Below are 15839 nucleotides of genomic sequence, written 5' to 3'. Positions count from 1 at the left end.
GGTACTTTGCCCCCTACCTCACTAGAAAACCTTTAAAATTCCAAATAGGTATTTTGAACATGCCAGTGGAGGCAGCATAGGTATGACCTAAAATCTCAAACAATGGATTGCAATGAAATATCTAAGAACATGGCAGAAAGTTATTTGGGACTTGAGTGGAAAAAAGAGGGAAGTTCACAGTTACTACTACTTAACCTACAGGTTGAAAACTGGGAACCAACTTCTTAACTGTTGCCTCTAAAAAGAAATGGATTTAGTCAGGTGTGATGGTGCATACTTGTAATCCCCAGGATGCTGAGGCAGGAGGACCAAAGGCCAGCCTGGGGAACTTAAGTGAGACTCTTTCTCAAAGTTTATAAAAAAAGGGCTGGGAGGTATCTCAGTGGCACAGTACTTGCCTAGTGTATACAAGGCCCTGGATTTAATCCTCAGCACTGCAAAACAAACAAAAGTCCACATGCATCTAAGTTCCTTCCTGGGTTTAGGTTCCAGATAAAGAATCTGGGAAAGGAGGAAAATTATATTCTACCTGCAGAGAAATTTCCAAAGCTCCCAGGGGAAAGGGTACTGTTTCTTACAGTATCCTTCACCCAATGCTATTCCTTGGTTATACTGTGGCTCAGGTTGCTTGGCCTCTCTAAAGTTCTGGCCAGACATAGACAGTTAGAAAGTAGGTATAGTGTTACTGATTCTTCCAGTGCTTCTCTTTTGAAAAAGCTTTGTTGTGCCTCAACGGCACCTTATATCCAATCAGCATCATTCAAATGTTACAACAACATTTATTCAGTACTGTACTTTACATTTGGGGGGAGATGATAGGAGGACGAAGGGACAAAAGTGTCTTATTGGAGTACCCAACATGTATGACAATTCTGATAGTACAAGGATAGATGAAATGGCCAGGCAATCAGATGGAAAGTTCCAAATATTTTCTAACTTATTTCTATAATTAAAATGATAAAGATGTATAAGTACTAAGCCCATGGTAACCAATAAATGTCAGTTGCCATTCCTAGCTAGGTTCCCCACAGGCTAGATTATACTTAGACATTTTCATCCTGTTCCTTTCAGAGAATAAAGCTTGCCTAGAAAATTAGGGAACTAAAAGTACAGTACAGTTTGGGTAACAAAGCTGGCAACTTTCTCTCTATCCTCCCCACCCCACTATGGTAGGGAATGGCTCAGAGTAGACTTCCCAAGTGGCTTCCCTTGGGCCTAGCTAGTTTGTCCTGGCAGATTCCACATGGAGGGCCATAGGCTGCAACTCTAGTGCACAGTCCTCTCTTTTTGGCGATGATAATCTGTGGGAAAGAAGAAAGAAAAGGAGGAACAGAGCATGTTATTTTCAGGCGTGGGCTCCTGATTTCCCATCCCAACATCTGGGGCTTTCAGTCATCAATGTTTTGTCAGGTAAGTAAAAAAGAAACTGGCACTTACTGTAGGGAAAGAAGCGCACACGCATGCTGATTTCTCGGGCGGTCTTCAGGATCTCAACAGCCTGGAAGGAACACAGAAGCTTGTACCAATGACGAGAAAAAAACCCAGGACTCAATCATAATGGGGGAGGGGATGTGCCACTCCATCCCTCTGGTACATTTCCCTAGGAGAGATGCTTTCTTATCATGTTACATGTTTACATTAATCTTGTCCAACCTGTCCTACCTGGGATGGCTTCTGTCATCACCACAGTTAAAGTACTGTACTCACCTTGCTGTGTTCAATATCTTGGAAATCCACATCATTCACAGCTAAAACTTGGTCTCCTTCTTGAAGTCCTGCTCTATGTGCATCTGAGTCAGGAATCACCTGTTAGTAGAGAATACGTGTGATTGGGATGGGGTAATTTCAGAAGACTGCAGGTGAAATTTAGTGCTATTCAAAGGTAATGTGCTATTATTTTTTTCTGTGACAATGTAGGGAGATAGAGGGCTTGCCAAATGCAAAGCTCTGTGTGGGAAAGGGGATGTCCCCATTTTGCCAATTCTAAGAGCCCACTAGCCCTTGGGATATCAGGGTACTCCAATCTGATATACAAAGGAAGTGGCTGTCCATATTGCCTACCAGGCATACATACCTTGGAAATGAAGATGCCTAGCTGGGAGGCCTTTCCTCCTCTGATGTTAAATCCCAACTGTAAGACAAGAGCATGGAATGGGGGCTCAACATAGACAACGAACACACAGAATTTCTAGTAGCATCACAGTAAAATAGCTAGGCTCATGTGTTCCTCAGAGGGAAATGAGAAGTTGTGGAAATGGTAGCTCAGCTTTTCTAGCCATAAGAAAGGAAGTTTCCTCACCTCCCCATCTGCTTTCCAATCCATTTCCCAACCATGGCCAGCTTGTGGTATGCACAAATGTAGCCTGGAATAAGAGGCTCCATGGCTCACCTGAGCTCCAGGAGGCTTCTTCAATGTGACAATTCGGGGCAGAAACTGGGTCAATTCATTGTTGTAGTCTGGGTGGTATACTCTCTGCAAGACAAAACAATCTCAGAATTTTTTTTTAGAATTTATTTATTTATTTTATGTGGCACTGAGGATGGAACTCAGTGCCTCATATGTGCTAGGCAAGTGCTCTACCACTGAGCCACAACCCCAGTCCTCAGAAATCTTACTACCAGCTTAGATGTCACATTTACCATCTTTTGATTAATACTAATGCATCATCTTGAAGTCAAGAAAAGGTAAAGTCATAGACTTAGTTTAAGTAGAACAGATAAACATTACTGAAATAAGTAGATGTTTAGCATGGGGATACGCTAATAGCTCTATAGCTCCCCACTTCTTTACCTCTTGACAGTATGGAAACTAGGGCTGGATTTCCAGAATTCACTGGTGTGAACAGACCCCAGCAAGTGGCTTCCATAAGAAGTTCTCATTTGGTCTCTGATGCTAATAATTTGGCTTCTGGGTCCTTTGGCTAAAACAAGGGCTAAGATTCATTCTCCATTTAGCTTTCTAACACTGTCATTCTACCTTTTATACATCATATCACAACCAAGGGGAAAAATTCCCTACTCAGGAATACTGATGGTTTTCACCTCATGAGGTGGAATCCATGCTGGGGGATTCTCATAGGCAGGCAGGAAAACCACAGGGTAGTCATCATAAGGAATTCTGCTGTCCATCTCAGGCAAGACCCTGAAAAGAAAAGGCGAATCAAGGCCGACAAGTAATTCAAAAGAGATAGCAGCCCAAAGTTTCAGCAAGCAGCTCCAACCCATTCCAAGGCTATCAGTCTATGGGTCTAGCCCACATCTAGATTTTAAGATTTGGAGGACCGAAGGAAGAAAAAAGATAGGAAGAAACTATTAACTTTGATAAATATCTGGATGCCAAACACTGCTAGGTATTCTAGAGACATGATCTCATTTTCCACAACAATTCAGCAAAACAGTTATTACTGTCTTCATCCTAGAGAAGAGGAAATCAGAGTGGCGTCTAAAAAGATCTACTTTTGAGATCCAGGGGAGTGCTGACTTCAGCTCTTCAAAGGGACTCCGGGACAAGCACCGCTCCACGCTCTCTGGAGATCCCCAGATTGACTCTTCCTTCACCACCAGCCACCTTCCAGCTCCCCGTCCTGCATTCCGCCCAAGTCCCGCGCTCACCACCGCTTAAACACCGAACCACCTCAGCAGCCGCGGAGTCCTCACCCTCCCCTGGCTCGGCTCACAGCCAAACAACCTGGGAACCGGAAGCAGATCCTCAGTAGGGTCGAAAAGGGGCGGGGCCTGGCTGCGACCAACTTGCCTTCCTTTCCCTAACGCGTCAGCCTGCGCGCGCCGACGTGTGTGCTCTGCCTGCAAGCTATCTGCGCTCCGATTGGCTGGCGCCTCTGGAACCGATTTGAAACTTGGCGGTTAAAGCTCCAGTTGGAACAGGGCGCCTGGAGACCGGGGAAGACCGGGGAAAGGGACGTTTAGTTGGGTGAGTTAAGGGGGCACATCTTAGCTCAGATTTTACCATTCCCTTTACCTTGGGACTTTGTTATTTGTCGCTGGGTTCGTTTTTCTTTTCATTTTAAATGCCACTTCACTCTTCCGAGTGTCGGGCTGACCGGCGGTTCAGTCGCGGTCAAGTCCAACAGTAATCTGGGGCAGCGATCCCTTGGGAGGGGAGGCTGCCATGGCTAAGGCTGAGTTTTCCAACGCTCCCACCCTCCTGGAGGTACTCCTACCCCTGCCTACATACCAAGATTCATCAGAAAGCTGTTTTTCTCCCCTGCAGAGACGGTGCTGAGCTAGGATGATGAAGGAAGAGGTGAAGGGAATTCCTGTAAGGGTGGCACTGCGTTGTCGCCCTCTAGTCCCTAAAGAGATTAACGAGGGCTGTCAGATGTGCCTTTCCTTCGTGCCGGGGGAGCCTCAGGTGCGTAGCAAAGTCCTGGGCTCCTTTGTGAACAGCTGGGGCTGAATGGCAGCGAGGGGCGTGGCCTAGATTTTTTTTTCCCTTACATCTTGTCCCTTGCCTTGCGTAGGTGGTCGTTGGTACTGATAAATCCTTTACCTATGATTTTGTGTTTGACCCCTCCACTGAACAAGAAGAGGTCTTCAATACAGCAGTAGCACCACTCATAAAAGGCATTTTTAAAGGTGAGGCTATTTACTTTGCCGAACATTTCTTGAGCATATACATTGTGCCATGCTTGGGCACTGCAAATATAGGATTGGATGAAATGTGATTCCTGCCTTCGAAAAGCCCACAGCTTAATAACACTTGTGAAACCTAGAAACATTCGTAAAAGTCTCTCTACTCTCAAAGCTAGATTTATACTGTGTTTGTATCCTGTGGTTCTGTTCATCTTTAATGTGTACATTTTTTCATTTGCCTGGAACCTCACTGGAGTACAATAAGGTCTTTGGTGAGTGATCAGTGTGCCAACCTGCTTGAGTGTCAGTCAGGCCTCAGTATTCATTCAGTATTATTCATTCAAAGATAAATAATATAGCTTCCAGGCCCTGAAGAAGTTCAAAGTCCAGAAGAGATAGATGACTACATAAATAATTTTAATTCATAAAATTTTTAACAAATTTATTGCACCTACCTTTAAGAAAAATATTTTTAAAGTTAAAAATATACCACAGAGTCAGTCCTGCTACAGAACTAGCACTACTGTCATACAAAATGGTATGAAAAAAGTATGACACTAATCCTGTTTGGGGGATTTGGGGTGAATTTCACAGAATAGGGAAGCTTTGATATAGGTCTTGAATGATGAGAATTCTTTGAGGTGGGGAAGGAGATTTCCTTAAGCCCCTGAATACTATGGCTAGTTAATAATCTTTATTGTAGAAGCTAAGGTTTTAATGTTGAAGACCAGGGCAGGGTTCTAAAAGAGAGGAGTACCTGAGAAATGTCTCATTGTTATTCTAGTACAATGGTTATTCAAGTTACAAAATAAAGATTCATTTAAAAGAAGTAGAACCATGGTGACTCAAAGTAGAAATGTTCATTTGTACACAATTTATTTTAACTTTCCATTCAATAGAAAAATGCTTTCTAATAATAACTGTTAGGTTAATTTCTAGTGACTGGTTAATTTTTTTTTTCTTAACAGGGAACTCACAGACTCATAGGGTAGTCTGCTTGAAATGTGGTGTTTGAATATCTTTGTTTGTGTTAGATCTTTATATTGAGAAGATATTTATTTCTCAGTAATTTCTACACAGTGATGTTACTTCATCCCTCTAGATAAGCAGAATTTTTTTTACAGAAAACAGCTATTAACATATATATTCACCTTTTTAAAAATGGTCATGGCTCAGTGCACATTGAACACTTTGCTTCAAAGGTTAAGGATACTAAGCTTATAGAAATGTTGTGAGACTAGTATAAAGAACTTTTTTCCTGAACCATTTGAGATGACTTGTTGACCTGATGACCCCCTAACGCTAGTGTGTATTTCCTACAAAGAGGGACTTTCTTCTAAGGTAACTTAATTGTGGTAACACACTATAATTATCATACTCATGAAATTTGTATTGCCACATTAATGCCATCTAATCTTCAAAGCCCCATTCAAGCTTTCTCAATAGTATTCTTTATAGAAATAAAAAGATCTAGTTCAAAATCACACATGTCTTTAGATTTAGCTGTCCTGCTTCTTTAGTCTCCATTATAAAATGATTCCTGAGTCCTTTTTTTTTCCTTTCATAATCTTGGCACTTTTTTTAATATTTACTTTTTAGTTGTAGTTGGACACAATACCTTTATTTTACTTATTCATTTTTATGTGGTGCTGAGGATCAAACCCAGGGTCCTGCACATGCGAGGTGAGCACTCTACCACAGAGCTACAACCCCAGCCCCAATCTTGGCACTTTTGAAAATTACAGGCTAGTTATTGTGTAAACATTTCTCAATTTTAGTTGTCTGATGTTTTTATTAGATTCAGGTTGTGTATCTTTTAGTAGACATATAACAAGAGTGATGCTGTATTCTTCTCATTGAATCCTATCAGTTAGGAGATAATTTTGATTTGTTCCATTACTGTTGATGTTCATTTTTATCATTTGATTAAGGTGTTAATCTGGCAGGTTTCTCAACTATAAAGTCAATCTTTTCTTTTTACATATTTGGAAGACTGTTACATGGTTCTGTTTAATTCTTTTCTAATTAACCATTCCTGTTTTTCTTTAGCTGTTCCTAAAACGATGTTAATCAGAAGCTTCACTATGTGATCATTTTCTTCAGATTATAACTCTTACTAATAACTTAGTAAGAGTACTATAGTTTTACTTCCATATTCTTAACTTGGCAAACTATGAAAATTAAATTATAGTCTTATAAAGATGATATAAAGTCAAAAGTGATTGCAATATACATGGTGTTAACATTGTCCTCATTTGCAAAAGCCCATTATTTTTCATATTCACCTCAACAACACCCTCTTATACTCTAAACTCCTGGTACTATAGAGACTTAGGCATTTTATGGAAAGTTCTGAAACCTGGTTTCCCAAGATGTTCCTATCTACAAATATCTGTGGTATTGCAGAAAATTATGGAATGTTATCCTCTTGCCGCAGAGTCAGGCCAGGTGATACCAGCAATCTATTACAGTAAAACTTTCAATTTAGCATCTTCTGATGTTCTGGCATAAATGTCACAAAACTTCAATCTTATCATTTAGGTTAACACATTGTTTCAAAACTTAAAAGTTTTTCCTTTAGATTCCAAAATTATCTTGATAAATGGTAGGTAATGGTTTTGATAAAAATGTGATTATTTAACACAGAAAGCTTGTTTTATCTTCCTTTAGAACATGTCTACCACTCTAATAAGAGATATCTCCCTAAGGTCACATTTTTTCACCTGAAGTAAATTTGGACTTAGTGTTCCTTCTAGGTGCTATGCTTACAGTTTTAGTAGCTAGATCTTATCATTAATTAATGAATTATAAATATTGAAGTTAAGCTGAGAATAGCCCATCTATTGTCTAATTGTTAATTTTTAAAATCTTGCTATAGTTGTTAGGTGGGTTTAATTTCAATCATAACTTTCAACTTAAGGGATAAAAGGAGAATGTCTAAGTAACTAGTAATCTGGATTCTCTGACAAGAGAAAATATAAAAAATGATCTATAAAATAAACACTTTTACTGAATCTAAACTCAAACAGAAATTTAACAGTCATGATTATATAGGTACCAACAGAAAACACAATGATTGTTCAATGGGCGTTCCATTTAATAATTTAGAAAATACAAACAAGTAGAAAGGAAAAAAAAACCAAAAAAATCACTTACCATCCTGTTATTTAAAGATAAATATCAGAATGTTAATCATTTATATATCCTTTTGATTGTTTCTAGTACCTACACTTACACTTAACAATTGCTTTACCTGCTATTTTTGAGTAATTATGTCATGAACATCTTTGAATAGGTGGCTCTTTATCAATCCTCTATAAAAACAAAGGATATATATTACATTGAATCATACTTCAATGATAATATTTTAGTGAGGAGCCTGATAATATCAACCAGGTACATTCCTTGAGTTCAGAAAGGGAATGGATATTTTCATCAATTGTAAAAAACAATGTTGTTGCCTTTTCAAATGAAGACTATCTTAATCAAATGAATACATGCTAGAATCCTTTCTATTTATGTAGTTTCTAAGTTTTTCATTTAATTCCCATAATTTAGAATTGCTCAAGATAGGGAGATAGTAGGATTATAAATTTCCCAGTGGCTTTTTACCATGGCTTAGCCACCTTCACTATCTTTTAAGTATTTGACATCCTAGCTCTTAGGAGTTTTCAAGAGAGGTCAAAATCTGGAGTTAGGTTTTTTTTTTTTTGTTGTTGTTATTTGTTTACTTTGAATAGTGCAAAGTCAAGGCCTTAACAAAGCTTTTCTTTGTGTCTGCTATTCCTAAGAGTTTGTCTTGAGAGAACAATCTCAATTTTATTACAAGTAATAAAATGGAGTAGGAAAAAGGAAATGGAGTATATTGATTTGGTGAAAATATTTGCACAACACTATGCATGTGACTTGTATTTTGCTAGGATACAATGCAACTGTCCTGGCCTATGGGCAGACTGGCTCTGGAAAAACCTATTCAATGGGAGGTGCATATACTGCAGAGCAAGAAAATGAACCAACAGTTGGGGTCATTCCTAGGGTAATACAACTGCTATTTAAAGAAATTGATAAAAAGAGTGACTTTGAATTTACTCTGAAAGTATCTTATTTGGAGGTAAGTGATTTATCTTTAATTATTCTGAATTCGAAGTTATCTTTGGATAGAAAAATAAATCCAAATCATTTTTCCTGGCATGACTCAGATTAGTAAATTACATTTTTAGTAAATTGCATTTTAATAAATTGATAGAGAAAATGTACTGGCTCAGTTGGATCTGGCTCTGACCCAATTCTTTTCTTTTCTTATTGGGATAGTATATTTAATCTGATTGTTAGAGGAATTGGCATTGCCATATCAAAAGATGATAGGAATTTTTAAATTCCAGTTTGGCTTCTATTACTGATTTCCTGTAGAGTATATGGAAATGTATTTGATTTACCTTTACTCTCTTGAGGCTTAAGTTATAATTTTGCTGCTTCCTGAAAAAGTTTATTAAAGATTAGGGTGAAGCTGGGTTCAGTGGTGCCCAACTGTAATCTCAGCAACTTGGGAAGCTGAGACAGGAGATTACAAGTTCAAGGCCAGCCTCAGCAACATAGCCAGATCCTCAGCAAATTAGTGAGAACCTGTCTCAAAATTTTAAAAAATGTAAAGAACTAGGGATGTAGATCAGTGGTATAACACCCCTGGATTCAATCCTCAGTAAGAAAATAAAGGGTGAATATTGAATTGTTAAACACATATTTGTTGAGCACCTACTGTGGCCAGATGGCATGTTAAATAATTAGCATCAGCAATAATAGCAAACAAATATAGTGCTTACCATGTGTTAAGCTTTGTTCTCAGTACTTACAGTTTTATTTGCTGTTGAAATATTAGTTGCTACTTTTCCCTTTTGCTTTCCTTGCTCCCAGCCTTCATACTCTCCTCCCCTAAGGACCCACTGTTCACATTTTAACAAAGTTTGTGAAGGTGGTTGTGTTAGAACACCATCAGAGAACTGAATTTGGACACCCATGTAACTTTTTTAAAAGGTCTGCTATTCCTAAGAAACTCTGTCCTTGGGCTGGGGTTGTGTCCAGTAGTAGAGTACTCACCTAGCCCGTTAGAGGCTCTGGATTAAATCCTCAGCACCACATAAAAATAAACAAAATAAAAGTATTGTGTCCAACTACAACTGAAAAATTTAAAAAAGGAAACTCTGTCCCAAAAGAGTAGTCTCAGTTTTGTTACAAGTAATATGGAATTCATTCTTGTAAAACAGCAAATGGTTACATATAAGGTTAAAGTCCCTTTTGTGTATGTGGTGGGAGTGATATGACCAACTGTCTGGTGCATGCTAGGCAAGCTCTAAGAACTCTGTCACTGAGATACACCATGGCCCTTTTTCTTAATTCTAATATATGTTCATTGTAAACAGAATTTTAAGTACAGAAAGTTACAAAGTATTTTTATTTATTTATTTATATGTTTTTAAAGAGAGAGAGAGAGAATTTTTTAATATTTACTTTTTAGTTTTTGGTGGATACAACATCTTTATTTTATTTTTATGTGGTGCTGAGGATCGAACCCAGCACCCCGTGCATGCCAGTGCGTTACTGCTTGAGCCACATCCCCAGCCCACAAAGTATTTTTAAAAATGACCTGTTTCCAATACTAAGAGAGTATTGCTGTTAACAGCTTGTTTTCACCACTTTACTTTCAACAATATCAGATTTACAATGAAGAAATTTTGGATCTTCTATGCCCTTCTCGTGAGAAAGCCTCTCAAATAAATATCCGTGAAGATCCTAAAGAAGGCATAAAGGTGTGTTTATCTTTTATTTGATATTATTAAAATGTTGGCAACTACTAAAGTTCACATACCTTTTTCTTTGGGACTATGGTTTTAAATGACTACTAACATCTCAGTCTTTTAGGTTTTGCGTGGTCCTAAATTGCCTTTGTTTATCTTGAATTCCTCGATGGGAGCTCTTATGGGGAAGAAAGGGAGGACTCACATTCAGTTTTATCACCTTCCTGTTACTTCTTGTGGAATGCTAAGATCAATTAAACATTTATTAATTATTACAGAGTTCTGAGGCTGAAATTTCTAGTATGGTCACAAGTGGCTATTTAGTTTTAAATTAATTAAAATGGAATAAAATTTAAAATTCAATTCCCCTGCCAGCCACATATCAAGTGCTCAGTAGTTATATGTGACTTATGACTACCATATTGAACAGCATAGGTACAGGATGTATCCATGATTATAGAAAATTCTGTTGGACAGTATTGTAATACACATTGTGCTAAGCTCTAGAATGATATAAAATGAAAAATTGAATATGATTTTTTTTTAATTTGTATGTACTATAGGGAGAAGAACACTTTTGTGAGAGCCTCTGTCACATGGTATAGGTGCAGGATCTGGAGGTGGAACTTGAGTATTCAGGGGTGGGAGAATCAGAGGCTGGAAATGGGTGAGAATAGGTAGTTCAGACTTGATAAAATATGGAGAAATAATATCTTACCCATCTTCTCCTTCCCTTTTTTTTCCTGCACAAACTAAAAAAGGAAAGTTGCAGGTTTAAAGAAGTGATAAGGGGCAGATGCCTGTGCTTCAGAGATTTTTTTTCCCTTCCAGATCATTAATTTGTTAACTAGGTATTAAAGCAAGGCCTAAAGTTCAGGTCCCATAAGTTTGGAATATAGGAAGATAGTTCAGAAACCTGGCAGTAAGAAACCTGTACAAAATACTTGCTGTCACCAGAAAGAAGTTGATACTGAACCAGCATTGGACCCTGTCCCAACATCTTTCATATGTCCTATTCTAAGGAATTAAGTCCCACATGTTGTTGCGGTGAGATGCACAATTCAAAGAAATGTGTTCCTGACACAAACCTGAGTGGTTAAGAACAAGTTTGGGTAAATATCCCTTCAGGTGGGATAGATGGTATTTAAATAAGTAGAGAGAAGTAAGGGTACTCTTATAGTAAGGAATACCTTCAACAGGAAAGCTGAATAGGCCTAGACTAGTCTGGACTATAGGATTTAGGCTGGGGAATAACAGGAGATGTGTTAGGACCAGATTGTGAAGCCAGAGTGAAAAGCTATTTCTGTCCCTCTAAACAGCATATAAATTATTTACTACTTCTGAACGAAAGGTTGCTATGGCTAATTTTTACCAATTTTTTATCTTACATATATATCTCTCCAACTACATTGGCTTCTGGAGTTAGGAGAACATTTTAAAATGTCTTTGTATCCTCATTATCTAACACAGTGTTTAGTACTTTGGTGACATTTTGGGAAGCAAGGTTTTAGGAAAATTAAATAGAAATGGATTGAAAAAAAAAAGACAAGGGTGAGGAAGACCAGTTGAGGAAACTGTTGCCTTATTTTTCAAACATGAAATAATATAAACCTGGACTCAGCAAGTAGATTTGGAAGGGAAAAGGAAGTGATGGATTCAAAAGAAGAATGACTAGGAATTGGTGATAGATAGGACATGGAGGAATGAGAGAAGTTGAAGGTGATCTGAAGTTTCGAGATAAGGAGAATAGAGATATTAATAGAAATGGAGAAATAGTGTAGTACCAAACATGAGACCTTATTTTCCTGAATTCCTGATGCTACAAAAACTATATACTGCTGTTTCCTCTAGTGAAAATGAGGTATCAAATGGGTCAGAAGTACAGGGAGATGCACGGAATCACATGGAGGATAAACTAGCAAAGGGAAATACCATAGCTGTTTGTGTTGCACTTGTTTTCTTGGTTTTTGTTATATTTTTTGAGAGAGCAAGTACCAGGGATTGAAGTCAGGGCACTCAACCACTGAGCCACATCCCGAGCTGTATTTTGTGTTTTATTTAGAGATAGTGTCTCACTGAGTTGTTTAGCACCTTGCTTTTGCTGAGGATGGCTTTAAATTTGTGATCCTCCTGCCTCACCCTCCCCAGCTGCTGGGATTGCAGGTGTACATCACCACACCCAGCTTCATTTGTTCTCTTTCAGGCCCAAAATTTACATTTACTTGGGGCTATCACTACCCTAAAATCTAGGGATCTTCTCTGACTCTAGTATTAGCAAACACTCGGTTTATTAAGTTCTTAGGGAAGATTAGAGACTTTGGTTTTTGGTCATTTCACAGAGTTCTAGTTAAAATAGTCTTATTTCATAGCTGTTTATTGATTTCTACTGGAGTATCAAGACATTTTTTTAAACCACCAACCCTATATCAGGAGCCACTTGTCAAAAGAAACGAACTTTATTTTTAGAACCACACATGCCAAACAAAACCGCTCCTCAGGAAAAACCCTCAGAGCCCAACTTCCACCACCGGCTTCCCACAAGCCTCTTTCACAACCACAAGCCTCTCCACCTCCCACAATCCTCCTGCTCTTGAGGCCGATTGGCTGGGTCGCGTGGGCGGAGCCAAAAAGTCACCCAATGAGCAGCTCCGTGGTCTGAAAGGGCAGGGAAACAGCCCAATGAGCATCACCGCAGAGGAGCCAATCAGCTAGATGTTGCTGGGCTGCTGTGAGCCCATCATCAGCTGGCAGTCTGAAAGTTTGCTGGGGCCCCTTCGGCTGTGGCTCTCAACAATTGCTGTTTATTGATTTCTACTGGAGTATCAAGACATTTTTTTAAACCACCAACCCTGTATTTCTTACCAAGCATTTGAAATATTAACTATAAGAAAAATTTTTCTTTCTTGGAATTAGATTGTGGGACTCACTGAGAAGACTGTTTTAGTTGCCTTGGATACTGTTTCTTGTTTGGAGCAGGGCAACAACTGTAGGACTGTGGCATCCACAGCTATGAATTCCCAGTCATCCCGATCTCATGCCATCTTTACAATTTCCATAGAGCAAAGAAAGAAAAATGACAAGTAAGTTATAATTTCAATAGTCAAGACTTTTTTATGTTCTATGAAGGTTGAATAGTAGGTTGCTTCTTCAAATGATTTGACTCATCATTTGATGTCAGTATTGTGAGCATTAGTGACCAATGGATCTATTTAAACTGATTTAGAAAACAAATGAGAGCTAGCAGATCATCTTTGATACACACTTTCAAACTTGTGTATTTTTTCTTACTGTGTCTTCCTGTCATTATCACAGGAATAGCAGCTTCCGCTCCAAGCTGCATCTTGTAGACCTTGCTGGATCAGAAAGACAGAAAAAAACCAAGGCTGAAGGAGATCGACTAAAAGAGGGTAAGAGTAATTAAGGTCAAAGTTGTAGATTAAAAACACCTTTGTACTCTTATTGATATTGCCGGTGTTTCATATGGGATATTTCAGAGCACAATCTTTTTTTTTTTTAATTGGTACCTGGGACTGAACCCAGGGACACTTAATCACTGAGCCACATCCCCAGCCCTTTTTGTATTTTTTTAGAGGTAGGATCTCACTGAGTTGCTTAGGGCCTATCAAAGTTACTGAGGCTAGGTTTGAATTTGTGATCCTCCTTCCTCAGCCTCCTGAGCCACTGGGATTCCAGGCATTTGCCATCATGCCCAGCTCAGAGCACATTCTAACAGTAGCTGCAGTTCAGTTTTTGAGGATGATTTCAACAAGGGTAAAAAAATTATTTCTTTCCCACACATTCGTTCTCTAATTCAGGTATTAAATTTAGATCTGGCCCTTGGTTTGATTTCATCTGGTCCAGGCAAGTTTTGTTTTGTTTTACCTCCCCAACTTCTTATAAATAAAATCAGTACCCTTATTCTGTCATTCCAAGGATTCACTATCCCTTCCTGATGTTGTCATGTATAAACCTCATTAGCATGGATTCCGTATCTTTATTCAATTTGTTGGAATTAAATGATCAAGTGCCTAAAGTTAGAAAATTCCTATGGTGTATGTTATTAGAAAGCTGCTTCTAGCATGATAGTGACCTGGTGATCTGTATGCTTTGAGAATGGTCCTTTAAATGATTATTAATCTCTCTAACAGAGAATAATATTTAGTTTATTCCTCAGTTTTGTTCTTAAGGATCTTGTGAAGGATTTTGTCAAATGTCTTGCTAAGTTCAGATCTACTATGTCTACTATATGTATCATAGCTAACAGCTTAGTAAAAATGCAAATAAAAGGAATAAGGATTAGCGTAGATTGACTTTTTCTTAGTGAATTCAAGTTGCTTCTACTGCTCATTCCTCCATTTCCAGGTTCTTGTAAGATGACCTTGTAATAATCCATTCTAGACTTATATCAAATTCACTGGTCTGTAATGTATGGAATTAACTTTTACCCTTTTTTTGAAACTTGAAATTACATCTGCCCAGCCTTCTGGAACATCTTTGTCTGTGATTCCTCAAAGATCATTGACATAGCTTCAATGGTCTCTTTTGAAATTACTCTCAGTTCCCTTAGTTATAATTCATCTGACTCAGGATATTTCAACTCTTATTAAAGTAGTTGGGTCCTCACTACTTCTTTACTCATATTGGGCTTCAGTTCCCGCTTGGGAACTAAAAAGGCAGAAGCAAAAATAGTAATTGAGGAATTTGGCCTCTTTGTCATTTATCATTTTTATACTGCTGGCACAGGGCAGAGACCTATTTCTTCCTCATTCAGCTTTTTGTTCTGAATGTATTTAAAAGTGTCCTTTTTGTTCTATATTTGTACTTTGAGATTTAGCCTTCTTAATACAGTACTTAAAGGTTCGTATACATTCTTTATCATCTTTTAGGTATACACTTCTGAGTTATTTAACAGCTTTACTGATATAATTCACTTACTGTAAAATTCAACCATTTAAACTATATACATTAATGGATTTTAGTATAATTAAGAGTTGTGCAGGCATCACCACAATCTAATTTTAGAATATTTTATCACCCCAAAAGAAACACCATAACATTAGCACTCATTCTCCATTCCTACCACTTTCCCTAGCCCTAGACAACCACTAACCTACATTTCATAAAAATGTAATCATGTATGTGGTCTTTTGTGACTGACTTTTTTCACTTAGCGTAAAGTTTGCAAGGTTCATTCATGTTGTAGTATATATCAGTATTTTATCTCCATCTCCAAGTGTACTGGGGATTGAACTCAGGGCACTGTATCATTGAGCTACATTCCCAACCCTTTTCATTTAGATTTCAAAAATATTTTTAGCTGGGGCTAGGGTTGTGGCTCAGTGGCAGAGCTCTTGCCTTGCACATGTGAGGCTGGATTTGATCCTCAGCACCACATAAAAATAAACAAAATAAAGATACTGTGTTCATGTATAACTAAAAAATTTTTTTTAATTT

General features: G+C 38.1%; 2 protein-coding genes across 4 annotated transcripts in view; one reads left to right on the top strand and one right to left on the bottom strand.

Moving 5' to 3' along the window:
- Positions 1–759: 759 nt before the first annotated feature.
- On the bottom strand, positions 760–3718 carry Pdzd11 (PDZ domain containing 11). Of its 3 annotated transcripts, none has more exons than XM_027935814.2 (7): positions 3613–3718; positions 3043–3142; positions 2390–2473; positions 2075–2131; positions 1708–1806; positions 1438–1498; positions 760–1301 (listed from the first exon to the last, which is right to left on the bottom strand). In XM_027935814.2, exons 2-7 carry the CDS (start codon positions 3127–3129, stop codon positions 1267–1269), a joined length of 423 nt encoding a protein of 140 aa, XP_027791615.1. In that variant the 5' UTR covers positions 3130–3142; positions 3613–3718; the 3' UTR covers positions 760–1266. The 3 variants fall into 3 exon arrangements, with proteins under 3 accessions (XP_027791615.1, XP_027791618.1, XP_027791616.1); XM_027935817.2 differs by having other exon boundaries at positions 3658–3677; XM_027935815.2 differs by lacking the exon at positions 3613–3718 and adding an exon at positions 3457–3590.
- Positions 3719–3859: 141 nt separating this feature from the next.
- Kif4a (kinesin family member 4A) overlaps positions 3860–15839 on the top strand; it is a 141420-nt gene continuing 129440 nt past the window's right edge. Inside the window, exons 1-7 of the mRNA XM_027935812.2 lie at positions 3860–3931; positions 4232–4372; positions 4482–4596; positions 8514–8704; positions 10305–10397; positions 13299–13465; positions 13698–13792. Of these exons, the coding sequence (XP_027791613.1) occupies positions 4250–4372; positions 4482–4596; positions 8514–8704; positions 10305–10397; positions 13299–13465; positions 13698–13792 (784 nt within the window). The 5' untranslated portion in view covers positions 3860–3931; positions 4232–4249. The remainder of the gene's footprint in view (positions 3932–4231; positions 4373–4481; positions 4597–8513; positions 8705–10304; positions 10398–13298; positions 13466–13697; positions 13793–15839) is intronic.

Source organism: Marmota flaviventris, chromosome X (assembly GCF_047511675.1).
Source record: "Marmota flaviventris isolate mMarFla1 chromosome X, mMarFla1.hap1, whole genome shotgun sequence".
Taxonomy (NCBI): domain Eukaryota; kingdom Metazoa; phylum Chordata; class Mammalia; order Rodentia; family Sciuridae; genus Marmota; species Marmota flaviventris.
Note: the sequence above shows the minus strand (reverse complement) of the source record. Positions and strands in the feature narration are given on the sequence as shown.